The sequence below is a fragment of the Vulpes lagopus genome, chromosome 15, assembly GCF_018345385.1.
Source record: "Vulpes lagopus strain Blue_001 chromosome 15, ASM1834538v1, whole genome shotgun sequence".
Taxonomy (NCBI): domain Eukaryota; kingdom Metazoa; phylum Chordata; class Mammalia; order Carnivora; family Canidae; genus Vulpes; species Vulpes lagopus.
In genome coordinates, this window is record NC_054838.1 from 42,553,626 (window position 1) to 42,581,326 (window position 27,701).

Genomic DNA, 27,701 nt, shown 5'->3' on the forward strand with positions numbered 1-27,701 from the left:
CTAGCAGGGCCAAATTGCATCAAAAACTCAGCTGGACTGCAAACAATTTGCATCCTTTCAGCAGGAACAGAACGAAGTCTGACCTTTACCTCAGGACCACTCTGCTACTGCTGCTTCTAACTGGTATAAAAAGCACTTGTAGTCCTATTCCAATTAGAACTCTTACTTTGCTCACACAGACCAATTAGTGCACCCTCTCTGCCCCTCTTAAGAGTCTCTCCATCTTCAACAGTCAAATAGCACAAACCATATTGAGGATTCAGGCGGGGAGGGAGAGGGAGTGGAGAGGGAGCTGGGGGTGGGGGGGAGGACTGAAGACGGCCACCGGCCACCTGGAGAGGGTTCCCCACAGACACACAGCACCTCCTTACGCCTGCCTCCGAGAGCAAGGCCACTTCCTGGCAAAGCAAGATAAACATCCAGTTTAAGGCTATTATCTCCTTTATTCAAAAAATAAATATTTCACTTTTGAGTCAACATATTTCAAATCACATTAAGCACAGAGAAGAAATACAGTCCCTTTGGAAATTGTGAACACATGTAGGGAGAGTCATGTTCTAAACAATGGGGATGGGGTAAGCACTGATTCCAACTGATTCATGACCCAGAGATGCCTCCTCTCACCGGGTGGAGCTACATATTGATCTTAGGAGCAGAAAAAGAAACACACGCGCACGCGCGCACACACACACGCACACGCACACTGCTTTGAAGTCTGAAAGGCACATGGAGTGGACCATAAGGTGTATGGCACGTTCACTGATAAAACGTTCCCTATTCCCTCCCAGGGAAATTGGAGAAACTTTAATCAAGTCAAAGACCAGAGAAGACAGGGTGCTCTTGCTCAGAACTCAGCATTAGGAAAATCTCTGAACACGAAGGCCATCTTTCTTTTGCCTTCCCCCTCCGGGCCTCTGCTGCCTGCTGGGGAAGTCCGCCCCCAGCGCTCATTCGGTGATGGCGGGGCGCGTGGCCACGTACACGAACACCACGATCAGGAGCACGACCACGGCCAGCGTGGGCAGCACCACCGTGGTGATCTGCTGCCGGGCCTCCTGCATGGCCTGCTTCCGCTCCTTCTTGTCCTTGGACGTTTCCTTCTTGGGCTTGCCTTTGAGCTGCCGCATCTTGCCTGAGTGATGCTAGGAGGGTGCGTCGGAGGGTCTGGAAGGAAGGGCCACACTTCTCCGGCTGAGGCACCGAACCTCCTGCGGAAAGAACGATGATCAAACATGAACAGAGGGAAAGGGAAAAGGAACCGTCGAGTGAAAGGCAATTGTGAACCCAGCAACTCTGAAGGCAAGGGCGTAGGGACAGCAGGGCTCTGGAGACAGACTCTGCATAGTGGTGTGGGGGTGAGCTGGAGGGACCCTGCGCTGCCGGGCCCGGGGGCACACGGGGAACGGGTCTCCGGCCTGCTCACATAGGGCCTCTGTGCGCGCTGTCTCCGCGTAGAGGAGAGGGGGGCACCCGTCTCTCCACCGCTGAGGCTCCTCCTCTCCAGGGAGGCTTTCCTCACTGTTCTCGGTGCCACAACCTCCCCAGCCATCTGGAGGGGCGAGCGGCCAGCAACCTGTGCTCTTCAGGCACGTGGCTCCGTCCTGCCCAAGCCTTGGGCCCGATCGCAGGCCGGGCCGGCCTCCCCGGGGCTGGAGAGCCCAGAGGCACGGACTTCTCCCCTGGCACCAGTTCACCCCTCCGTCACACCTTCCTGAGCACCTACTGCGTGCCGGGCACTGCCCAAGATACTAAGAGGTGCAGGACTGTCTCACTGTCACAGCACCCACGGTCTGGGGGTGCACGGGGGGTGGCAGGCAGAGTGGAGACCTAGATCAGACAACAGAGACTGGCTGGGCCCGTGGTCCTGCCGCCCACTCAAACTAGGATCCTGGCACATTCCGAGCCCCGAGGGGGTGCTCAGGTGGTGAAGCCGAGCTGTCAGGGGCCTAAGGATGAATTACAAACCCGTGGACAACTTTAGAACAACAGTTCCAGACAAGTCTGCTTCTTAGCTTTAAGCAATAGCAATCCTTTGGCTGCTGATGAGACGGAGGAGTGTCTGGCACCTCTCAGGATCCCCAGAAAAGCCAGAGGACCAGGCTCAGGAAGTGAGCAGGACAAGGGAGCCAGGTGGCCATAAGCAGAGCCCAACTCACACCACGTCAGCACCTGGGCTCTATCACTGGAGCAGGAGCCCCTGCGGCTACGGCTGCTGTCCCTAGAGACTAGGTGTAGCTGCTGTCACTGTCCAGGATAAACCGCCGGCTCCCGTGGGTATTGGACTAGTCAAACCGAGGCCCAATCTACCCAGAGCCCAGCCGCTGAGCCTCTATAGTAGGTGGAGTGTTTTCTAAACACAGCAAAGAGCGGGAGGCTGGATACCAGACAAAAAAGACATCTGTCCCTTACGGCATCCTGGGACTAGCGTGGAGTTAGATGCTCTCGGAGGCAGAAGGGCAGTACATGCCAATGTTCATCTGACAAAGACACTTTTTTCTTTAAAATCTTTATTCATGAGAGACACAGAGAGAGAGGCAGAGACACAGGCAGAGGGAGAAGCAGGCTCCCTGTGGGGACCCCGATGTGGGACTCGATCCCAGGACCCTGGGATCATGCCCTGAGCTGAAGGCAGACGCTCAACCACTGAGCTGTCCAGGGGCCCCCTGACAAAGACACTTTTGTGACCCGATTCTGTGTGTGTACTATTTTCCCAGGGCCGTGGGTGGCCTGTCACCACTGAGGAGGAAGATGGCATTTACACCTGAGTGACAATGTTAAATGGCAGAGTCTGGAATGTGGATTCTGAGACAGAGGAGGTCTTATACGAGACCTAATCTCTTAGCAGTGCTCTCATTGCATACGGAGCTCAGGACTTTTTTTCTGTATTGCCCACACCAGGCAGAGTTTCTTATAATGCAAGATGACTGGTTTTCGTGCACTGGGATGGGATAAGGCCAGCCCAAAGCTGATCTTAAAGTTAGGGCAGCCCGATTTTGGCTGTATGCAATTTCCATTAAGCTTTTAAAAATAACCCACTAGCACTTTCTTAACACCTGACAGGTATAGAAATCCCTGGCTTCACCAATTCTTTACAAATCTTCCACAGGCTGCTCAGAACGACCTGGACGTACCTCTGACTGGATGAATGGCTGTGGCCGAGTCCCTCAGCCTCACCAGGCCTCACCGTCATCAGCTGAACCATCAGAAGGGCTTCTCTCACACAGGCTGACCATGGCAGTTGGAAAAGGTGCTTGTCCATGGGGCATACCCACAGGGGCACAGTACAGGTGTGGAGCCAGAGGGAGCTGGTTCCCTCTCTCCACAACTCTTCTGCCTGTAGCCCAAGTGGCCTCCCTGAGCTTTTTCACCTCTTACTGAGCTGCTCACCTGGGAGGGGCTGAGAGTGGCAGTGTGCCCCTTGCAGGGCCTTGGTGAGGACAAGACGAGAACCCGTGACATGGTGCACAGCAAGCAGGAGGCACCCACTGTCCATTAGCTGATGCTCCTGGGACTCACCCCAACAGCCTGTGAGTTGGATGGGGAAGGGAGGAAACCAGGGAGCAAGAGAAAAAAAACGTCCTGCCACTGATCACCTACTGGTCACCTGGTTTGTAAACAGCACCAACAGGGGCTTCTAAGAGAGCAATGGACAGCAGAGCATCATCCCTTGTGGACTCTGAAACCACAGCCCGCCCTCCCACTCTCCCTGACACAGCCTCAGGATCGTGAGGAGAGACGAGCCATGAGCAGCCCTCTGGTTGCAGCGCTCCCCGTGGAGTTAATGGCCTGTGGGTCTATGAAAAACAGAGGACCTGCCCTGGCTGCCCACATGACCCCTCATGGGACTGGCCATGGGTGGGTGGCTCCGGAAGCCCAGGGTTTGCAAGGGCCCCAGGGGCTCTGCTGACAGCGCGGGCCCTGCCTCTGGTCCAGCTCAGTTAGCTGCCATCTGCGCCCTCCTGCATTAGCACCACGGAGGCTGCCCAGCCCCTGACATCTGTGAGATGCCTCCAGAAGTTCCTGGAGGCTTAGAGAAAAGCCTCACATTGCTGGGGACAGCACAGGTCTGGTCGGGAGTTCAAGGCCAAATGCACAGGTCTGAGTTCTGGGCTCTCCAGTAGGTCACAGCAGGTGGTCTCCGTGCTTCTGCTCACCTATGCTGAGGCCCTCAAAGCACAGTCCCATGTTCTCCCTGGGGCCCCCGAATCAGGGAAAGCATCTCTGGGAGGACACTGGAGAAGAGGGAAGGGGACCAGCTGGGACAAATGTGGGGTAGAACATGGGGTATCTGGGTGGCTCAAAAGTGGAGCATCTGCCTTCAGCTCAGGTCGTGATCTCGGGGTCTTGGGATCGAGTCCCGTATCGGGCTCCCACTTCTCCCTCTGCCTGTGTCTATGCCTTTGTGTGTCTTTCATGAGTAAGTAAAATCTTAAAAAAAAAAAAAAAAAAGTGGGGTAGAACAGCAGAAGTGGCAGGAACAGGAGAAGGGAGGCAGCTGGACCTGGAAAGGGCAGCAGAGGCCAAGGTATCCGGAGGCTCCCAGGCTGTGGTAAAGAGGCACGTTTTCATCCCAAGAGCAGCATAAGGCACTGGAGAGCTTCAGACAGGGAGGCACAAAGAGGGGGATGGTTCAGACCAGGGGAGGGAGGAGGATGGCATTGGGCTGTCTCTTGGGGCACAACCGGTAGGCCCTACTTCAGAGCAGATGTGGCCTGCAAGGTAAGGGGGGCGGACCACAGGTGAACAGGCTGGGTGGTAGTCCTGCCTCACGAGCTGAGGGAGAAGGGGTGGGGGAAGGGAGAGACTTGAGAAAGAACAGTCAGTGCTCCGCTCATACCTATCCACGTGTGAGGACGCCTATTGGGCATCACCATGGAAATATCAAGCAGGCAGCTGGAGCAATGACTCAGGAGCCCGGTCTGGGCGGCAGATCTATATTGGGAAGTCATCAGCTAGTGGACAAGGTGAGCTCGCTAAAGGCTGGGCAGATGGAGATAGGGCCGGGCCTGGACCCTAAAGCACCTGCAGTCAAAGGGCAGGCAGGGGAGCGGTGGGCAAAGAAGCCAGGGGAGACGAGGCAAATGAAGGGGAGAACCAGGATGTAAAGTCTTAGAGACCAGGAGAATCAAGGGCACTGCCTCAAAACACTCCTGAGAGCCCATGAAGCAGCCTCTACTGGCTTCAGCAATGTGAAGCTCTGACACAAGTGGCTCCGGGAGCATGAGGGGAGGCTCAGACCAGGGCGACTACAAGCGAGTCTGCAAACTGTTGCTCATCAGAGGAGAGAAGCTTGTGCCAGAAAGCAAAGGAACACGCTGCTTCCTTCATTCACAAACTTTTGCCACGAAAAAGAGTCAGCTGGACTCAGTGAGGCAGAGGGCACTGCTGACTTACATTCTGTGCAAACTTCCCAGTCCTGGCACAGCTTGTGACAAATGGTTCACGTGCTGGCACTGTGACGGGCACTTGCCCAGACAACTGGTCTGAGCTCTTGCAGGAAAAGCACATGCAGCTGGTACAGAACCTGGGGGGTCGGGGGCAGGGTATCCAGCAGAATGGGAGAAACCTGGTGCTGACAAGGTGGAGATCTGTGGGAGCGTGCCGGGAGCGTTCTGCCCTTGAGAGAAGCAAAGGCACAACGCTGAATCCAACAGGAGGCAGGCAAAGAGGACGGGGACAGGAGAAGGCAGGTCTGTACTGTGTGGTAGGAATGAGAGGCTTGGACTTTCTCAATGAAACAGGAAAGGGCTCGGCTTCAAGTCTGCGGAGTGGGGAGGTAGGCCTGAGGAAAGCAGGCATGAAAGAACCGTCCTGGAGGGTGGAACAGCAAACTTTGCAGGGAAACGTCAGCCCTTATGGCTCAAGTTCGTATATGCTTAAATACCCGGGCCCCGCCTCCTGGAGCCATCTGAGGACCACCTCGCCACACGCTCCAGCCTCGGCTTGCTGGACCACAGGGCTGGCTCATTCAGGCTCGGCCAGGCCCTCCGAAATGTGTGCTTGCCTCGAGAAAGCAAGCTGGGTCAATCAGCCTGTATTTCAGAAATCTATGCTAAGAAACAGTAAGGGATGCTGGAGTTGGACGATCACACAGCTGCAGCCACTGGGGAGCCATCTGATGCCATGTGCAGAAGAAAGCGGGACAGCTGGTTGGGGGAGAGGAGACAGGAGCCGAGGGGACTGCACTCCTGTCTTTGTAGTGGAGTTTCCGTCCGAGCCGGCTCTGCGAGGCTCTGTCCTGACGGTACACTGACGGGTTTCTGTATCTTCCGATGACCGATACCTCTTTCCCTGGAGGTGGCTCCACTGGCTCTCTAGCTTCCAGTGAAAAGAGCCCTGGCCACAGTAACTGCTCCAGTTCCACCCATGAGCAATCAATCCAAAGCCCTGCCTCAGTCACAAAGTCAGGGAGAGGCAGAGTCAAAGGTCAATCTCGAGTCTGACTCCGAAGCCCAATGGTCATGGCCCACCGGTGCCTACCCACCTGCCCCCCATCTCCCTGACCCACTCCCCGCCTCGGGGCCACATCACTGCTTACCAGCCCCTGAGGGAGAGGACACTGCAGTCTGGCTCCTTCCCAGCAAGCAGCCCCAGCAAGACAGAGAAGCCACTAACACAACTTCTGCTTTACAGCTGGGACTGGCACCTGGTCCCCACCCCTGCCTCTAGCTCCCCTAACCCGGGAAACAGAAGACTTCACAAACACCAGAGTCCCACCCGATTCCAATGAAACTCCAGCTGCTCTGCCCCTCCCCCACCAATGCCAGTCCATGGCAACTGGTCAGCACTGCAACATTCCAACTGGTCCCCAGTGTGCGTGGGCAGGAGGCAGGGAGGCAGAGAGCAAGGGGTGGGAACACATCCTTTTATACAGAATTGTTTTAAGTTTATGACTTTTCTCTGATTATCATCTTCCAGTGTTTTTTACGTAAACATACACTTACATATACTTGTGTATATACGTGCTTATTAAGGTCTTCACGTGTATTTTTTTCCAGTTTAGAGCTCCTAATGCACATACAGTGTTGAACTCTAATAGGGAAACAGCCAGGAGCAGAGGTAAGAAGCAGGGTGTGACACCAGGTCTGAGCCTCAGCTCAGCTGAGTCCACAGCTGTGGACTGTGTGTCCAGTCACACAACCTTTGGCAAAGTACTTAATCTCTCATGCCCTGACTTTCCTCCTCTGTAAAATGAGATAAGAAAACCTGCTTTAGAGAGCTGTTGAAAAAATTAGGATATATTATCTGAAATATCTAGTACATCAATAGGTCATACAGGTGATCAATAAATGGCACAGAGGAACTTGCTTTCCAGGGAGGTATCTGGTGGAGATTCATATAAAGGGAGGCGCCACCAGGGAATTCTTGCATTTTGGTTTTGGTTTTGTACCATATAACCCATGGATGATGGGGTTCCCCCAGTTTTTTCTCTCTTGCCCCCTGAAAACTACCAGTTACCAATCTGGGGGGTGGGCAGGCTGGTTCAAAGGCCTGATAGGAGAAGGCTGGTTCAGGTGGAGGGAAGATTCAGGATTACACAAATCACGGCCAATTCTCATATTCCAGAACTGCTAACCCCTTCACTGCTCAAGGTAACAAGTAGTCGCCACTAGCCACATGTGGCTCCAGTATCAGAAATGTGGTCCAAACTGGACTGTGCTGGACTGCAAAATACACAGATTTCAAAGACTTCATACCAAAAGAAATCATGTAAAATTTGTCATTTTAATTTTTATACTGATTCCTGCTGCAATAACACTTTGATAGTATATTGAAATATACTATTTTGATGCTGAAGTCTCATTCATGTTGAAATGACAATATTGTTAGTATCCCCTGTTGAAATGACAATATTGTTAAGTTTCCCCTGTATTCTATGTCCTGTTTAGTGTGGCTACCAGAAAGTTTTAATTCCATGAATGGTTCACATGACACTTTTACAGGACAGTGCTGGGCCTCGCCTGGGCAGTAAGGAGTGCCACGTCCTGCCCTCTGAGAAGCTTTCCACAGCTCAGCCTCAACTCACAGCAGGGAGGAGCCCACAGACTTTACAACCCCTTTCCAGCCCCGCTCTGCTGGAGACCCTCTCCCCCTGCACTGTCACCTGCCTGATGCGGTCTCTCTCATCGTTGGTCAACTCCCCCAGGCTGAAGCAGTGGCTCTCTTCCTCAGTGCTGTCTCAGGGCTCAGTTTATGCCTCCACTGCAGCACTGGCCAGTGGCTAGTAAGTGGCCGGGACTCTGAGGCCCCCGCTGGACTGTGTGCTCCCGGGGGATGGCAAATGTGTCTTGCTGGGTTGGCATGGTGCCCCTCACATAACAGGTGCTCAGCAAACACCTGCCGGATTAAATATCATTTTTTTAATTTTTTTTTTTATTTATTTATGATAGTCACACAGAGAGAGAGAGAGAGGCAGAGACACAGGCAGAGGGAGAAGCAGGCTCCATGCACCGGGAGCCCGAAGTGGGATTCAATCCCGGGTCCCCAGGATCGCGCCCTGGGCCAAAGGCAGGCGCCAAACCGCTGCGCCACCCAGGGATCCCCTCGTGCTAGGATTTAAATATCAAAGCGAGAATAGTCTCACAGGCAATTCATCTTTCGTACTAACCACAGTTACAGTAGAAAATTCTACAATGCAGCAGAAAAAGTTGCAGTAGAGAATAATAAAGTAGCTAGCTGCCACTTCTAAAGGTCATTCTCCACACAGTCTTGAAAGATTGGTATTCTTTACCCCTTTTACACGAAGAAACTGAGCTTCAGAGGAACATGGGGATTTGCTCAAGATCAAATATGATTAGGGAGCCAGCAGTCTCAACCCCACCGTAAAATCCCTAATAAGCACTTGCTAAGTATTTTAGGAATGAACAGAATTAGGATCTGAACTCAGACCTAATTCCAAAGTCCTCCAGTCCTCTCTGTGGGGCCCCACTACACCTTCCAGGTACCCCACTGCCGCGTGGCAGCTATCACTTCCTGTGGACTGTCAAGCTCCCACACTATGGCCATCTATGAACACACAAAGCTCACCTTGACAAGGAGAAGGGAGCTGGGGCTGTGTGTGACCACTTTTTGCAGACAAGAGAGCTGGGGCTTAGGGAAGGCCCTATAGAAGGTCAATAGTCCAGCTGAAATTTCCCTAGCTCTAGCTGGCCTGGGAACCCTGCTCCTCCTGCCGCACCTAGCTGCCTCTGGTGGCTGGGCATGCCCTAGAAGCACATGGGGTGATGGGATGCCAACTCAGAAGTCCATGCCTAGCTCCTGCCCATCAGCCTCAGGAAGGGTATGCAAGAGGGAGCCTGGGCCCTCCTGGGCTTGTCTCACTTGGCAGCGGATAAAGCCTGTTGCCTATGGCCAGACTTGCCCTAAGTCCTGAAAAATATCACTGCACACCCACCCCAGGCTGGGCGGCACACCTTGGTTGAGATGCACCATATCCTGCCTGAATTTTCACCCTGGGCCAGGCTGCTCTGATGTCACCTGACTTCACTGCTGTCTGTTTTTACCCGATATCACAGGTTGCTGGAAGGATGCTAGTGGGGAACAGCACGGCCTGGCCGAGTGACAGAGGTAAGCAGCTGAGACCTGTGTCAAGCGCACCCCCACATCCCCAATCAGGTGCGACCTGTGTCAACTGCACCCTCACATCCCGGCACAACCGATGCGAGTACAGGAGCCAGGCCCAGGTGGTGACTCCCCAGGGAAGACAGCCACCTCAGAAGACTGCCTGCCTTCTTTCCATCTCTCCTCACTGGCCACCTCTTCTCAAGTGCCATGCCTCTCCTGTAATTTGGAAAAGGCAGTTTAAGGTGCCCACCGAGATAATGGCTGCATTTTTTTCCTCCCTGGAAAGCAGGCATGCAAATGAATGAACACAGGGGATGAAGGGTATGTGCGAGGGGGCTGCATCATTACCCTAACAGGAAGCACTAGAAGGCCTGAGCTGTTCTGTGCCCCATGCTAGGAGGCTGGGGAAGCTGCCCTGCATTCAGGGAAACAAACTGCGTGCTAGAGAGCAGCAGCTCTGTGGTTCATCAAGTGTGCCCACTTCGTTCTCCATCCCTGGTATTTAGCCATAATGGACCTGTGATCACTTAGCTCCAGTCTGCCGCAGAACGTGGGGGCGGGGGGGGGGCAGGCTGCCAGGAGACTTGTGCAAGACGGGACTCCTGACACCCGCTAAGCACCTGCTGATAACATCAGCGCCTTTCCCAGGAACGCAGACATGAGCACACAGTGACAACCGCGTGCACGCCAGCTCCAGCCAGCCACCCCCCTTCCTGCCCCTCCCCGCTGCTCACAGGCCCTGAGGTCCGGGGGGCTCTCCACCTGATGGCCAGCGGGGGGATCAGAGCCCCCGACAGACAGGAGCCACCAGACACCAACATGGAGGCACAGAGTTCTCTCACCAAGGGCAGAAGGAAGAAGAAAGTAGGTAATTTGGCGAAGCCAGTGTCAGCTACTCCTGAATAAAAATCCAAGAACACAAAAGAGCCTTCAGGCAGGTTGTGGAACAACACAGACATGAAAAGCTACGGTTCTTAGTAAATTAGCTAGGTAGCATTCCTCTGGCACTCTGGGGTCTACGAGAGCCTTCCTGCACATTATGCGTTTCCCCCCACAGTCACTGTGCAGGTTACATATTTAACAAGAAAATGAGCATACAGAGCAGTTAAGTTCATGTCGGGGTTTCCCTCCTTGTCCTGGCACTTTTAGGGTCTGTGGCCCTGGGCAAGTAACTCTCAGACTTCCAGTTGGTCTATCTATAAGCCAGAGATAAAAGTACCTATCGCTCAAATCTGTTTTGAGCACCTACTGTATGTCGGGGGATATAACGGGGTTACAGCTACGAACAAGACAGGCGGAATGCTGCCTCTGGGTCGCCTATGAGGACATGGGGGACAGACAACCCACAAATGAACAGAATGTGTGTCTCATGATGCTATGTGCCACAGAGAATGTCAAGGGGGGTGGTACAGAGGTGGCTCATTTAGAGTAATCAAGGAAGGCTTCATGAGAAGGTGACTTTGGACCAGAGACTCTGGAAAGTGAGGAAGTGACCTGTGCAGATTCTTGGCAAGACCCTCCAGGCAGGGCAGAGCATGTGCAAAGGCCCGAGGGTGGCCTCCACCCCACCACCAGTGGGAATGAGAGGCAGTGCCATGGCCAGCATGACTGGAGAGGGCAGAAGGGAGCATGCAGAGGTGAGGGCGGGATGAGCACCACTGGAAGGTGCTGCCCGTATTTAAAAAGAGCACCGTTGGACTACTGGCTGCAGGGGGACGGGGCTGAGGCAAGGAGACTGGTGAAGACGCCTGGGCATCATTCAGGTGTGACGTGGTGGCGTGGGCCAGGGAAGGGGCAGATGTGGTGAAGAGTGCTCAGATCCTGAGTGTCCTTTGAAGGCGGACTCAACATGATTCACTAGCAGACTAGAACTGGAGGGTGAAAAAAGAAATGGACTAGAACCTGAGCAAGTGGAAGAATGGAGGGGCCGTTCAGGCTCGTGGAGAAGAGGCAAGACAGATTGAGTGGGGGTGGGGAAGCTGGGACGCACGGAGTTGGAGATCTCAGCGGAGACGGCAAGTGCACAGTGGGATGCAAGAGCCTGGTCCAGGGGAGGCAAAGAGGGGGCAGTGATACAAGTAGGTCCCGGAGAGGAAAGGGGCAGAGAGAGTGGAGACCACCAGTCAGCAACTGCTCAGCCCAGGACAGGGCCTGGAGGTTAAGTGTCTGCGCTGAAATCCCAGTTCTGCCGTTTGCCAGCCCTGTGAGCTCGGGCAAGGTGCTTCATCCTTCCAGGCCTCATACTTGTCATCTGAGAAATGGGGATAAAGATCATGTCTAATGAACTGATGAGAAAAATGCCTGGTACATACTAAGTAATAGGTCAGGTTAGCTAACATCCTCCTCCTCCTATTATAAAAAAAGGATCAGGATTATGGGCTGTGGGGACAAGAGTTTTGTTCTGTTTGTTAGGTAGTTAAGGCAGTTCTAGAATGCTCACATCACAGGGGGAAGTGCACCAGGACAAGGAAGGAAAAAGAACTGATAGACACACCCCTGGGGAAGGCAGAGTGGGTTCTGGGCTAGCAGTGTGGTGCTGGCAGTACTGTTGTGTGACCACAGCAGCATCCAGTCCACCTGCAGTCACCGGTCGCAGATCTTCAAACGAGGAGAGTCAGATGGCACCCACTGGCCAAGTGCAGGTGGCCAGGTGGAGGACTTTAAACGGAAGCAGGGCAGGGGGTTGTCAGGGCAGTATGACCAGTGACAGAAAGATGTGAGGACCGCATGGGATTACAAAAGCACAGTGCTGGGGATAGGCCCTGGCACCCCAAACACCTGCTGTTGCTCAAGGGGCCTGTGTGCCCCGTCCGGGGTGTCCCCCTCCCCTGCACCCCCAGTACACACAGAGCTCAGGTCCTGAGCACCCTGATTCTCAATTCTGCTCCGCCTCTGGAGCCACCTCCCTCTTTTTGTTCAACTTACAGTCACATTTCTCAGGACAACTTGTGACAAGATGACACCTCTCCTGCTTGACTTTAGGAAAGAAAGAAGCCCGCGTGAATGCAGGCCAGCCTGCACCCGCGCCTCCCAAGAACCCGCAACAGAGGAGGCTCTTCTAGCCCTGAAGAAATAGTGTCCTGCCAGGACTTGCCCTGCAGTGACACGAAGCTCTCAAAGTGCTCAACCACCAGCTCCTCTCCAGCACCCAGGAGAGGACAGAGGGGAAGCAGGGCCTCGGATGGATCTTGTTATTTAAATGTGCTTCTTTTAATGAGGAGTCAGAGAGAAATTCCTGGCGCCCAGCAACTTCATTCCAGCACAGCAACTCTGTTTAAAACCCGCTGACCTGAAGCAAATCCAACCACAGAAAGGACAAAAGAGACAACCAAAGAGAAATAAAGTGACGACATTCCTGCAAGAGGGTTGGGAACAATGGCTTTTGAGACGCTCAGATGCTCAGAAAGCAGCACAGTTAACCAGCGGCGCACACCACACCGCCTGAAACCGAAGTTCTGCGAGGGAACATGGAAACTTACTCCGAGCAACCACTCCGAAAACGTAGTATTCTGTTCCACGTGATTAGGAAAATTGCCCATGCCATCCCCTAATTTCACAGTCTGTTCGTAGGCTGTGACCCACAGCTGATATCCACTGGGTTGAGAAGACCTCCCCGCAGCGAGGGCCGCTCGGAGGGAAGCCACGTTCCGGTGGAGGAGAGCCCGCATGGGGGCCGGAGGTCCCTAACCGGAGAACGGAGCCGTGGGCTGCAGGCCTCCTGGGTCAGCCGTGCCCGGGAAGGCAGAGCTGAACGGATGGCGGAAGACGACTACTTTTGGAGGAGGGAGCTCTCTAGCTCCAGGGGAAACCAAGAGACGAATGGCATGGGGTTCAGAAACCAGAGGGAAGAGATGGACCCGGGTTCCACTGGGACAGTCTTCTGTGCCTTGATGAGTAACAGGCTGCTGGGAATGGAAGGCAAGAACCAGTCACGGCTGTGCGAGCGCTCAGAAAGGCTGCAGCTGTATCGAAGCCTGTAGGTTCCCTCAATTCATCCGCTACTCAATTAGGTAAGATAAGACACAGGCACTAAACGTAAGCATCGCTCATCTATCACTTTGTTAATGACAGCTCGACTCTGTGACAGCTCAAAACTAAGGCAAGGTTTGGGGGAAATTCATGAAAACATGCACACCTGCCAATTATATGCGTTGGTTCTTTTTGTTTTGTTTTTGGAGGCCGTGCTTTGCTAACTTGTCCATCTCAAATGTGGCAGATGTGAGTGAACATTCATCCCTGGAGGCCAGGTCTGGGGCAGAGCCACTGCAAGAATACAATTTCATTTGTCTGCTCTTTTATCTAAAAATGTCAAGCAGTCGTTTATAACACTGGCCGATGTTCATGGCACCGCGATAAAAGCCTGCTGTGGCTGTCACTGAAGGCTGACCATGTCCCTGTGCGGGGGGCTCTACTCGGTCACAGGCTCCCACCTGAGAGGCGAGAACGGAGGTCTGGGGAGGTGAGATCACTTGCCCAGGACCACAAGGCGAGTAAGTGGTGGGACAGATTCAAACCCAGACAGTCTGGTTCCAGAGCCCTGCTCTTACCCACTAAGGGATGTTGAATTCTCCTCAAACAGATATCCATATTCGCTTCATTACCCTTTTTGTTTCTTCAAAGATTTATTTACTTGAGAGAGAGAGAGAGAGAGAGAGCAAGAGCGCAGGGGAAGAGAAAGAGGGAGAAAATATTCAAGAAGGTTCACACTGAGCACAGAGCCCAACACAAGGCTCAATTTCATGACCCATGAGATCAGGACCTGAGCAGAAACCAAGAGTTGGACCCTTAACCAACTGCACCACCCAGGCGCCCCTCAATATTCTTTAAATGTTGTTTTCCCTAAATCTTTGGGGAAAACGTGACCAAGGAAGATGCACCACACGCCCCCCCAACCCAGGGCTCTGACTGCACGTGGGCCTGCTGGGGAGCACCCAGGAATACAGGACCACAGCCCTGCCATAACTCATCCACCTGTCCTCTCACCCCCATGGCCAGGTGTCAGCTAACTAACAGTCCTCAGCATGCCACACAGTCTTCATGTTCTGGTAGGCAGGGACTTCGTTAACAACCAAGATATCCTAAGCACTGGTTGTTTATGGCATCTTTAAGATGAAAAATTCATCTCTGAGCTAAATTACAGCAAGTTAATTACAGAGCCTGGCTGATGGCAGACAAACTGGGAGAGAGTGAGGTATTGACTGAATTTTCAAGTGTGAATAGCAACCACAACCACATGCACTCAAGCCTGCACATCTGGGCCTTCCTCAAAGAGAGAAAACAGAGGAGGGCTCACCCCATCAAAAGCATTAGTCTCAGAGGCAGGCAAACTCTCTCAGCCATTCATGGACTCCATATACGCTTGCTGCGCAGCTGGGCACTGGGGACGAGCTCATCACACCAGGGTCACTCTCCCACCAACCCATTCATTCACTTACTGAGCACCTCCCGCAGGCCAGGCACCGACTGGCTGTCAGTGGGGAAGAGGCAGACTGGTGCATCTGCTCAGTCACTGCTTCCCCAGACCCGGGACCACCTCCACGCACCAGGCACCATCTCGGCAGTAGGGATGGAGCGATGAACAAAACAAAGCTCCTGCTCTGATAGGACGTGCATGCTAGCGGTGGGAGGCAGAGGAGAGGCGAAGATGGAATATGTCAAGGAGTGAAGAGCTGTGAAGGAGAAAGCGCAAGAGGACTGAGAGTCAGGGACAGGCTGTAACTCAGAGGGTGTTACAAGGGACAGGCAGGGAACCCGGAGGCAGGAGCTCACCTGAAAGGTGTGCAGCACTGCACCTGGTGCATCCCCACCAGAGCTCTCAGCTGGTGGGAGGGAGCTGGAGGGAGCACCCAGGGGTGAGATCAATCCCAAAAGGACTCTACAAACCCACCAGCCAATGTCTCGAAGCCTATAATTTGAGCTCCCCTGTAGGCCTTGTCAGCTGCCCAAATTCAAATCCTCTGCAAAAGGCAGCCGTAAACCAAGCAGTGATCAAATATTTATGCAGTGGCGTGTCGGCATTCTTGGGAGGGTTGATGTGGGGGTGGGGGAAGGAGGATGACCCCATCACACAGTGACCACTGTGAGGCTGCTGGCAACCAAGGCAGACGCAGGCACAGGCATGTTCTCCCCTCCACCACGAGGTCCTCACTGCCACCCACCCACACATCTTCCTGCCTCCACCTCCTGGTTCCTCAATCTCCAGACAGAATGGTATCACTTAACCCGAGGTCCAATCTCAGTCCTCCAGCCAGCAGGCCTTCCGAGGCTCTCAGGGCCAACAAAACACGGTGCGGATTCAGCCTGGCCTTCAAGGCTCTGAGTGCCAAGCCCAACCCTGTCTCCAACATCACATCGAGCAGTCACAGCCCTGTCCCCTCAGAAGGTGGCGGCTGAACAGGCCAACCTGTGCCCAGTCCCAGGGCTCTCCAACTTGGCCTGCTTTACACACCCTCGCTGCTGAGAAAACGTTCCTGATCCTCTTAGTCAACATCAGTTACCCTTTTGCCTATTTTTATGCCTTTAAAATGGCCCTTCGTGGGGCACCCGGGTGGCACAGTCAGTTAAGCATCTGACTCTTGGTTTCAGCTCAGGTCTGATGTCAGGTCATGGGATCAAGCCCCATGTGGAACTCTGTACTCAGCAAGGAGTCTGCTTGAGATCTTTCTCCCTCTCCCTCTGCTCCTCCACCCTTTGCGTGCACACACATGAGCTCTCTCTCTCACCAAAATAAATACATCTTTAAAAAAATAAATAAAATGGCCCCTCTCTTGCTCTGCCTTTTCAAAGAGTTAATCATTCTTTGTCTACCTCCCTCTCCTATCAAGGGTTCAGTATTTGCTGAATGGTAGAAGCCTTACTAATAATGTTGCCCAGAAGTTGGAGGTTTTCCTGGACACCTCCCCTGCCTCTATTCCTCATATCTAATTCTTCCCTAAGTATTACCAGTCCCTATCGTAGACATCTCTCAAACATATCCTCTCTACTCCGTCCCCACTACCAGTAGGTCAGGCCCTCAACTTTGTTTATGAGGATTTCTGCAACAGCTTCCTTACCTGCATTTTCCTGCCTGACCTTCCTGTTTGCTCAAGCTCTACAAAGTGTAAATATTTCTAAATTCTTCTAAATCACTGCCTGTGGAGGCAGGGCAAAGGATGCTACAATGTGTCCATCCCCACAAGCAAATGAAGGAGATGCATGCATCTTCTTTAGCAAAGGCATACAAAGGATTTTCATTTAAACCTCACATAGGTTTTAAAGTCTAGTTGTTGGGAACTCTTGAGCCAAAAAATATCCCTGGCATAAATATGCATTACTTTATATGTCAAGATTAACCACCAACCGAATCATGCTAAACTGACAGTGAGAAAGCCAAGCTAACAGTAATTGCTAAATTCACATCTAGATTCCTAGCAATTACAAATTATCACTAACTCAAGATGGTTTTGATGTTGCACAGTTACAGTGCCATTTCCAACATCCATAGGAAGTCCAAAGGCCTGTAGGTCTGTGCTTCATAGGAGCCTAAAACATACCACTTCTAAGCATGGTCGGGCAGCCAGACCCCAAAGGAACAGGAAGTGGAGTCATTCATAAACCCCAGCACGGCAGTAATTTAACACCAATCACATCTCAGTAACTTCTAAAAATGTCTTTGTGATTTCTGGTAGAGAGCCTATAGACATACCTGAAACTTGGAAGTCTAGGGTATCTTGAGTCCCATACAAAACCTGGTAAAAAGGCCTTGCATATCTGAATTGGGTCAGTGCCATCGAGAGGCAGCCTTGAAAGTAAAGACCAGGCCTACAGAATCCCTGGATCAGATCAGACAAATCTGATCCGGGAACCCCCAGCATAAAATGTCATGGCAGTGTTCCCCTGCACGAAGGGGGCCCTGGCCTGTGGTCAGTCCCCAGCCCACGCCTTCACTTGCAGCAGCCACAACCACCCTTGGACAGTTCTCGGGGCGGGCCATGCCCCTGCTGACCTCCCAGGCCCCCATCCAGGCAGTGGTCTCAAATACCCTTTCCCACCTCCTTTCTCCCAGCCACTCCTCCCTATGGCAAACTCCTCCTTCAAGGCCCATCTCTTGGGGGTGCCTGGGAGGCTCAGTCCCATGAGCATCTGCCTTTGGTTCAGATTATCATCCCAGGATCCTGGGATCAAGCCCCACGGTGAGCTCCCTGCTCAGCGGGGAGCCTGCTTCACCCTCTGTCCCACCCCCTGCTTGTGCGCACTCTCTCTCTCAAATACATAAATAAAATCTTAAAAAAAAAAAAAGACCCATCCCATGGGTCACATACTCTTGCAATCATTTCATGACTTTCCAGGCCCTGAGGTGGGTAAAGAAGGGGCTCATCTCTATGCTCCCATGGCACCTGTATTAGGATCACTTTGCCTGGTCTTCTCATTATAATCTGTGTTTGTAACTCATCAAAGTGAACCACTTTATCACAAAAAATCACAAAAAATCCCAAGTTCAAGATCAGAGCAAAATTGTCTTGATTTGAGGTCATAGTATGCCAAAATGACAGCTGGAATTTCAGTTTTCCCATCAATTACCTTGAATGGAAGGCCCGAGGAGAACAGAGAGTGTCACTCAGCAGAGATAGGTTTCACTGATTCAAGTGCTTGTGTGTGCACAGTGCCACAAACCACACAAAAGTTAAGCTCAAGGTTAAGGTAAGAAACATGAGTGGGCTTCAGGATAGGAAAAACTTTTTAAAAAGGAAAGCTGAGTGCTAATATGTAGTGTGCTTCTTTTTTTTCCATGTAGAATGTCAGTCTTCAATATCTTCTACTGACCTGGAACCAACTTCCAGTCCTTTCTGGAGCTAAAGGGTTTGCACGTCTGACACTGAACTATCTGGAAGGGAGGCTACTTGGTGAGTAGCAAAGCTATTAACATTTTAGCAGATTACATATTAGTTATTTGCTTATTAAAGTTCCAGATGAAGGGGCCCCTGGTGGCTCAGTGCTTGAGCGCCTTGTCTGCCTTGGCTCAGGTCATGTGATTCCAGGGTCCTGGGATTGAGTCCTGCATCAGGCTCCCTGCATGGAGCCTGCTTCTCCCTCTGCCTATGTCTCTGCCTCTCTCTCTCTGTGTCGCTCATGAATCAATAAAAAATCTTAAAAAAAAAAAAAAAAAGTTCCAGATGAAATAGTAGTCCACCTCTGTGTTCTAAGAGTTGATATTCTTGGGTTTGGAGGAACAAATCACTCCCAGAACACGACATCCATTCTAAGGACTCCTTTGCCAGGCTGACAGTTATTTTATTGCCCTTGGAAAATCAAATTCATGACACTCTGCCGAGGAAGCCAAGAGTGAAAGGTTAAGGAGTCTCACAAACCACTTGAACATGATGTCACCAGTGCTGCGAGGCCTCCTGCCAGGTCTGGGGCCCCAGACCGTGCAGTCCTCTGTGGGCCATGCTGGGCATATGGGATTCATCCACATGCAGGAGGAGGTTGCTGACAGGTGTGAGCAAGGAGTGAAATGGTGTGACAAGCGTTTTAAACATCACCCTGAGTCCAAAGTGATGAGCAGAATGGAGGGAAAGTGGAAGCGGGACAAGTAGCTCAAAAGCCTTTGCAGGGACCTAGGCAACTAACTGGTGTCATTGGTCTTGGGGACTGGACATGGGAGGGCTGCAGATGAATTCAAGGTCTATATTAGAAGCATTGCAAGGACTTGGGGATCTGGAGGAAGAGAAAGGTGAGTGTTAACAGACGACTCCCCAGTTTCTGGCTGTGTGCCCTCACGAGACAGAGGAGGGGAGGTGTGCGAAGGGGCTGTGGTAGAAAGACACCAAGAGGCAAACGTTGCACCCAGTGAGTCTGAAGTACCCTCAAGACATTCAAGTTTGTGAGCTGCTGTAACAGTATAAAATGTCCTACAAGGCACAGAGGAGTCATGTGGAATGACAAAGGCCAGGGGTCTTCTCATTGGTGACCCCCCCCCACCTTCCTCCTGGGGTGCCTAGATATCCTGCCACCATGGCAAGCTCAAGGTGGGGGATATCACATAAGGAGCATATGGGGCCAACCTGGGCCACATGCAGGCTGCTTCTATGATGCCCTTCAGGAGGGATGCACAGACCAGCTTTTGAGACAAGAAAGCAGTCACTTTAACAGGAAAATGCTATTCTCATCACACCACAATGGGAATTAAAGTACGTAGCCCAATATTTTGTTTCATTACAGGCACTGTAATAGGTTTGCTGATTTCTCGATACTGATGTTTCCAGGAGTCCCAGCAAAAGGGCCTTGGTACCTGATCCTGTGTCCTGCATGGGGGACTGACTCCAAGCTGAACTCTCTCCTGGGGAAATGCTAACCTAAGGTGCTATCAGCTGCAGAGGAAGGTCTCCCTCTGAACAGAAAACCAGAGAAGACAGCCTATTTCAGGAAAACAATGACTCACTGAAATCACATCCTGCTCCTAAGTTAATATGCCTCCTTCTGGACTAGAACCTGGTTTCCTACCATGATGGGTCTATTTCCCAATTCCCCATTGAAGGACAAATCAAAATGTCATTTAACAATCTGCTTTCTAATTAAAATTTGAGCCGTTTTTTTAAAAATCGCATTTAACTACACAATTCCACATGGCAATAAAGCACTGTGCTCTGCCGCCTTGATTAACAGAAGCATTTGCAATTATTTAAAGGAGAAGGGAGAGAAAAACCAGCATTAGAAGTGCTAGATTAAAAAGAAAAAAAAAAGAAGTGGCTAGATTAAACCCCTGTTAGTGTCTTTCAGTTTACTCATAGAGTAGGACAGCATGGTATTAATGTAAGCTAATTAAATTTCCTGCATTTAAATAAGCCCCAACAAAAATAAAACTTCTAAGACTGACTGGGAGGTCCTAGAAGAAAGAGAACTACTTCTTCAAGGAAGTGGCCTGGGTGGGTGGGGAGAAACACCAGGGTCAGGCTGCATCTCCTAGCAGGAGGTCAAGGGCCCTCTTCTCTGGAGGGAATGCGGGGCTGGGTAGGACAGGTAAGCGACAGGGCCCCCGGTTTTGTGATGGCAGCAGTGGCTTCCAAGGGGAAGGACCAAGATGGTGCTCAGATCTTACAGGTGGATGGAGGAGGGGGTCTGCCATCCAGCAAACAGGAGGGACCCCAACCACAGCATGACCAAAAGGCCACCTCACGCAACCCCCATTCAACACCAGCCAGGGGCAGGCGAAGGCCACCTGGGGACCCAGGCCCCCAAGGTCACTGCTGTTCTGACTTGCCTGTCACCTCCCTTCCCTCTCAGTTTCTGGGTTATTGCTCTAACCCTGGGCCCATGTTGCCCATAAAAGATAAATGTCAGACACAAAAGCTTAGCTTCAAGAGATTAGCAATTTCTGATGAACACCCAAAGAACAGAACGGACTTGAGAATGACAGGGTGGAGCTGCTTGGCTAGTGGGGAGGCGAGGTTCGTCCAGTAAATGTTCACGGAGCATCCAGGCACAATTCAGATATGCACTCAGGGGACTTTTTACGGGAAGACTTGCAAAGAGGCGACTACAATCAAGTGTGGAAACACCAGGGTGGGGTGGAGGGAGGTTCACAGGGAAGGAGCCGTGGAAGAAGGGCAGCCCGGGGAGGGGCCCACAATGACTGAGCCGGGCTCATTAGGATGCATGTCACTGAGAAGGGGATGGTACTACAGGGGTTCCAAGCCTGGAGAAGTCACTATCGACCAGGAGGGAATAAAAAGGATGGACTTCAGGGCGCCTGGGTGGCTCCATCAGGTAAGCGTCTGCCTCTTGATTTTGACCCAGGTCGTGGTCTTGAGAAAGGGACAATTGAGGCCAGTTAGGGAGAGAGAGGTAGGGCACTATGCGCTCAGGCTCAGAGAAATCCCAGATGTGGAGAAATGCTGTGGACAAGATATTAACCAGAGGGAAGGGGACATAACAAATCCACCTGTTGGTTCTAAATATAGACGAGATATTTTCATAACATTTACAAATCCATGTTGTTCATCTTAAATGTTATAGACAAGATATTTACTAAGTTCCCTGGTCAGTTTTCTATAAAAGACCCACCATAAAAGCCCTTGACGGTGACCCTATCAGGGCCACTCTCCCTCTAGGGCACACCTTCGCTTTCCTTTCTGTTCCTACCTTCATTTAATAAACTTTCATTTCACTTCACCCTTTTGCCCATGAGATTCATCTTTCAACTCTGGGAGACAAGAACCCTGCAACCCAGCAACAGTCTCAGGGTCATGAGATCAAGCTGAGCCCTGGGTCTGGCTCTACACTCAGCAGGGAATCAGCTTTAGTCTTGCTCTCCCCCCACCCTATATGGGCTCTCTCTAACATAAATAAATCTTAAAAACATACAAACAAACAAATAAAAGGCTTGATTGCCAGGGAAGTAGCACTGGTTAAGACCTTCAGGGATCAACAAGAACCTGGCCAGGCAGAGAAGAGAAAAGAGTACATACAGGACTGGGCATGTTTGAGGAATGCCGCCAACAGTCATCTCTCCCCAAACACTGGCTTCCTTTAGAAGAGAATTTCAGTAGGTACAAATTTACTTCCTGCTTACCTTTTAACTTCAAGAACTGCAGTTTCAGGACTTCCAGCAAAATGATTTCCAGTAAAGGTGACTCGAGTTGTTCCTGTTGAGAAATCAGAATAAGAGGCATAAGAGGTTTGGGGGAGCTACCTGTCCACAGACCCCTTTTTGTGGGATCGTCCCCCCAAGTCCATGAGGAGAGGGCAGTCCCATGGCACCCCTCCCCAAAATGATGACATGGACACTTGCCCCTGCCTGCTACACTGCCTCCCTCTCACCTTGCCTCATTTGAGGATGAAGATGTGCCAACTTAGGCAAGCAGCAATGAGATCTCACCCCGAGAAAGAGACACACATGCATACAGGAGATGAGCAGGAACGTGCACTGATGCTGCCCCTGAATTAAGGAGCCTTCCCAATGCAGTTTCCAGCAGGCTGGTGGAGCTTTGCTCCCTGCATTCCTGAGATTCCTATAACAAACCCTCTGCCAAGGTAAGCTGGCTGGAGAGCATCGCTGTTCCTTGCAACCCAAAACCAATGACTTAAGAATAAGAGGTCTGGGGTTGGGACCAGAAAAAGAACAGAAGGAGAGGGTGAAGAAATAGAGGCATCTGGGACAAAGCCTTGAGAAAAATAAAAGAAGATGGAAGAAAGTGTCCTGGACCTCTCAACCCTGTCCCATAACAGCTGAGAGGGAAGGATGGGAGGGATGTGTGAGACCCAGAGAGTAGACTCGACAGAGAATTCCTAAAATCCCAGCAGTATTAAACATTAAGATAGAGGCCTAGATATTGGTGAAAGGGGGCTCTTAATATTGGCATTATCCATAACAAATTAAAGCAATTCTTCCAAAGAATTCTGAAAAGCACCTATAGCAAACGAGGAATAATTAACTATATAACATCCATCTCTAATAAAATAAGAAGTGTAATAATTTGAAGATTGACTTACTGTGGAGTTTTTTTTTTTTTTTTTTTGGTCTAAAACAACAAACATTTTATTTATCCATGGCCTGGTGGGTTTGGTTTTATTTATTCAAGGTTTGGTAGGTCAACAATTAGTGCTGGGCTCGGCCAGGTATTTTTTGTCTGGTCTTGCCTGGTTCACATATGGAGCTACAGTCAGCTCAACTGGGCTGGGTGGTAGACCAGAAGACTTAGCTCACACACTAGCAACTGATACAGGCTGTCTGTGCTGTTTTTATGGTCTGTTTTAGTAAATGTAAGTTTCTTTTCCCCCTTGAGAGCTTCAAAGATGTATGCCTACTATCCCCTTGCCATATTTTTCCATTGGTTCTTGAGTTGGTCAACTATGAACTCACCCACTGCAGGGCTTCACAAATCTAACCTCTTCTAGGCCCCTCTACCAAGGAGCGATGATCTTGGTGAGTGAAAGGGAGGGGTGAAAGGCAGAGATGGAAAGGGGGGAAAGGTTCTTCAGGAGCCCTGAATGCTGAGTTAAGTTGGACGAACTTTATTCCAGCAGCATGAGAGTCCAGATGACAGTCGTCTAATCACATATTCTCCAAGAGATAATTACCACTCAGATAATGTAGAAAATTAAAATTGGGCTGCAGAGGGAAAATACGACCCAAACCACAGAGACTGAAGCAATGAAGTCAACAGCAAGCCGTGACCTTTACCTCTGACAGGATCCCTTGCCTGCTGCTGTTGGCCATCAGCAGCAAAGACTTTACAAGGTTCCCCTGCTTCTGGGCCTTCTAAGCAGCTCAGTGCCCCAGGGGTTCCCTGGAGCATCCACTTTCACTCAGCAGGTCACAGAAAAGCACCAGGGATACCAGCTGACCAGCAGAACAGGCTGAAGGGCTGCACTCCAGGCTGCTCACCCCAGGCCCGGGTCCCGGGAGGCTGGCACCACATTCTGTCTCTCTATTATAAGCAGCAGAGGCACCTGTGCTCTAATCTCCATCCTACCACCTCCTCTCTGGGCCTCTATCTCCTCGACCATAAAAAGAGGGAGGGAGACTAGACCACTGATACTCAAAGAGTTGGTGGTCATCCAACAACTCTTCACTGCTGGTTCACACCTTTTCCAGATTCTGGTGGCTATTGGCATTCCTTGGCTTGTGGCCACACCTCTCCTCCACTTCACTGCCTTCTCTGTGTGACATCTCCTTCTTCCCCTCTCTTATAAGGGCCTTGTGATGGCATTGAGGGCCTACCTGGATAATCCAAGGTTATTTCATCTCAAAAATCCTTATCTTAATCACATCTACAAAGACCTTTTCTCTAAATAAGGTAACATTATTTGGGCACATCTCTGGGGCTACCATTTAGCCCACAATAACTGATCTGGATATTGCCCAATATGTGTGTGACCAGCTGCACCTGGTATGCACTGCACACTCATATCAGAGCACCACTGGGGGAGAAAGACCACCACCCTGTCTTTCACTCAGCTAGGATCCCTGCTCTTCCTCTGCTCCCCTGGGGCAGTCATATTGCAATGGGCACCCCCTGGGAAAGGAAAGGAGGTTAACAGGTGGTAGGGGTACAAAACACAGGTACAAACTTTCCCTCAGGCCTTCCCAAGCTGGTCTCCCACCTTCTTTAGCAGGTAGCGGACAAGCTGCCCCTTCCTTACCCCATTGTCCTGTCCAACTAAAGCTGCTTGAGCTTTAGTTGTAAAGTAATTAAATTGATCTGTTTTCTGTTCCAGTGTTTTCAGAGCTTTCAATGTCCAAGTTTGAGAACACAAATAAAACCGTTTTACTAAAATCTTTGTATACCTAGCACTGTCCTGCCACTAACATGTCCTCTCCCCAACACCCTTCCCTGTAGCCTCAAAAACACTCAGGTTTCCTAACAAAATGGAGAAAGCACTGGAAGACTTGACAAGGCAGGGACAGAATTTCACTAGAAGTTTTCTTGCTTTGCAAGAATAGTTCTTGCTAAATGAACCACTATGTTGAAACCCTCTGCTATGTTACACATCAGCTTTAAAGGGCAGACGATGTAAAAAAATGGCTGAGAATGTCTAAAATGATAACACTCGATTCAGGTATGGCCACAGTAAAAGAGGCACTCTGTTCATTCAGCTACTACGGGGAGTTATGTAACAGGCATAATTTTTCTGGAAAGCAATTTGGCAAATTCTTATTAAATAGCTTAAATCGTAATTTCATTTTCAGAACACTACGTTAGAGAATGAAGCAGAAATGAGGACAAACCTCAATGCTCAAAGGTACCCATGACAGCGTTAGACATGAGATAAAAAACTGGAAATAAACTTACTAGCCAACAAACAGAAATGATGTGATAAATTATTTGTGTTCACAAATACGGTTTATGCAGCTATTAAAATGACATTTTACATGGGAGTGCCTGGGTGGCTCAGTCAGTTAAGCATCTACCTTCAGCTCAGGTCATGATCCCCGGGTCCTGGGGTCGAGCCCTGCATCTAGCTCCCTAATAAGTGGGGAGTCTGCTTCTCCCTCTCATCCCACTCATTCTCTCTCTCTCTCTCTCTCTCTCTCTCTCTCTCTCAAATAAATAAAAATCTTTTAAAAAATTAAAAAATATATTTTAAATTTAAATGACACTTTACAAAGAATTTTTAATGAAAATAACAATCACAATGATAACAGCTAATCCTTACATGGGCCAGGCATAACTTAAGCTTATTATTCCCACTTTACAGATCAGAAAATGGAGGCAGCAAGAATTAAGACACTTGCCTAAAGTCATCCTGCCAGCAGGAGATAGCACTGGGGTTTAAGCCCACCCAGTCTGGCTCCAAAGTCCATGCTCTTAAGCCCTGTGGCAGGCTAAAAACTGGCCCCAAAGATATCATGACCTAAACCCGGAACCTGTACATGTCACCTTATACAGAAAAAGGGTCTCTGCAGATGTGATTAAGAGAAGAATCGCAGAGGCCCCTGGGTGGCACAGTGAGTTAAGCATCTGATTCTTGGTTTCAGCTCAGGTCGTGATCTCAGGATGGTGAAATCCAGCCTGCGTGGGGCTCCACACTCATCGTGGAGTCTGCTTAAGACTCTCTCTGCCCTCCCCCTGCCACATGCATTCTCTCAAATAAATAAACCTTAAAACAAAACTTAAAAAATAAGATACGAATCTTACAATGAGGAGATACCCTCAATTATCCAAGTGGACCCTACAGGCCACCACCAGTGTCCTCACAAGAGAGGCAGAGATTATACACACACACACACACAAAGCACATGAGGCAGATATGGGAGAGATGAGGCCACATGCCAAGGAATGCCAAGGGTAGGACAAGGAGTGGCTTCTCCCTAGAGCCTCCAGAGGGAGCACAGCCTTGCCTATACCTTGCCCGGAACTTCTGGCCTCCAGAACTGAAAGAGAATCAGTTTCTGTTGTTGTAAGCCTCTCCATTTATGGAAATTTGTTACAGCAGCCCCAGGAAGCTAGCATAAGTTCCTATGCTGCTCTGCTCTCAATGCAAGAGAAAAATATTCTTATGTGAAATAGGAAAAGTAGAAATAGAAATTTATACACAATGCTCTTAATTATGCGTACAAAAATGCATGCAAATACAACAAATGGTTTGTAGTGATTATCTCTGAGTACTAGAATTATGGGTAATTTTCAGCATTATGCCTTTTGATATTTTTCCAAGTTTTTACAATTAGTGTGAATTACTTTTATAAAGGGAAGACATTATTTTTTTAAAAATTAGCAACTCATGATATTCCTATAACTCTAACTCAACCACAAAAATTAGAGAACAGGAGGGGCCAAACTCCCTGAGAAGATGATTTCTTCAGTCTCAGAGCAACACCTGTAAAATCAGGAATCCAGATGCATGCCGTTCTCAAAGTCACTCCACTCAACCGTCGGCCTCTTTAAAGCCTATTAATTTTCAGACTCCGGCAGGAACACGACGTGGCTGAAAAAGTTTCAGGCTTTGAAACAAAAGGATAATTGGAGCTGGTAAATGTTTTCCTGTCTATGGATCCATATGATGGGGTGTGGGGAAAGGAGCAAAGGGAGATTTTTTATGCATTCCCAGAGCTCATCCAGCCCAAAGCAGCGTGGGCCATGTGCCAAGAACCAAAAGCACTGGTTAATAAACATGTAAATGTTTGATTTCTCTGTAGGTGACTTCACAGAATGAAACATCAAATTAAACACTAGGTTAATCTTCTTACCGAAGTCCTGACTCCAAGGCTATTCTGACACAAAACCCTCCCACTGGCATCTGCACAGGCATCAGAAGACCAAAGACCAATTTTACCGTATCGACATCACATCCCTTGATTAAATAGATTCATGGAAAGAGTGTATTAACATCCCCAACCCCCCTTTTATGGGTGATACTGGATCAAAATAGAAAGTAGGATGTGTTGTGTGTTTTGTTTTGAGTGGAAGGGAAGGGAAGATCGCTGGTCCCCTCCACAATGCGCCAGGTCAGAGCAGTGGAGCGTGAAAAGCACATTATTAGGTTTTATTCAGCCCACCCTGTGCTGTACGGTACAGCGAGTCTGGGCCCTGGGCTGATGAGACCACAGTGTGGAGCTCATTCTTTAGTGGCAGATTCTTCAGAGCATACTTACTCATTTGTAAGTTCAGCCAATCAACGTATACACACACCTACTATGTGCGAGGCACTGAGTG

At 50.3% G+C, this 27,701-nt stretch overlaps 1 protein-coding gene across 7 annotated transcripts in view; it reads right to left on the reverse strand.

Moving 5' to 3' along the window:
• Positions 1–423: 423 nt before the first annotated feature.
• Positions 424–27,701, reverse strand: part of SMCO4 (single-pass membrane protein with coiled-coil domains 4) — a 59,422-nt gene continuing 32,144 nt past the window's right edge. For 6 of the 7 annotated variants that reach the window (XR_005983942.1, XR_005983945.1, XR_005983944.1 and 3 more), the window contains exons 2-3: positions 22,115–22,187; positions 424–1,208 (exon numbers count right to left, since the gene is read on the reverse strand). Coding sequence is in view for 1 of the 7 variants with exons in the window: in XM_041730437.1 (XP_041586371.1) it covers positions 814–1,208; positions 22,115–22,187 (468 nt within the window). In the remaining 6 variants the exon portion in view is untranslated. Of the gene's footprint in view, positions 1,209–22,114; positions 22,188–26,865; positions 26,888–27,701 lie in introns of those variants that run through there. The other variant, XR_005983941.1, reaches the window with a different exon arrangement.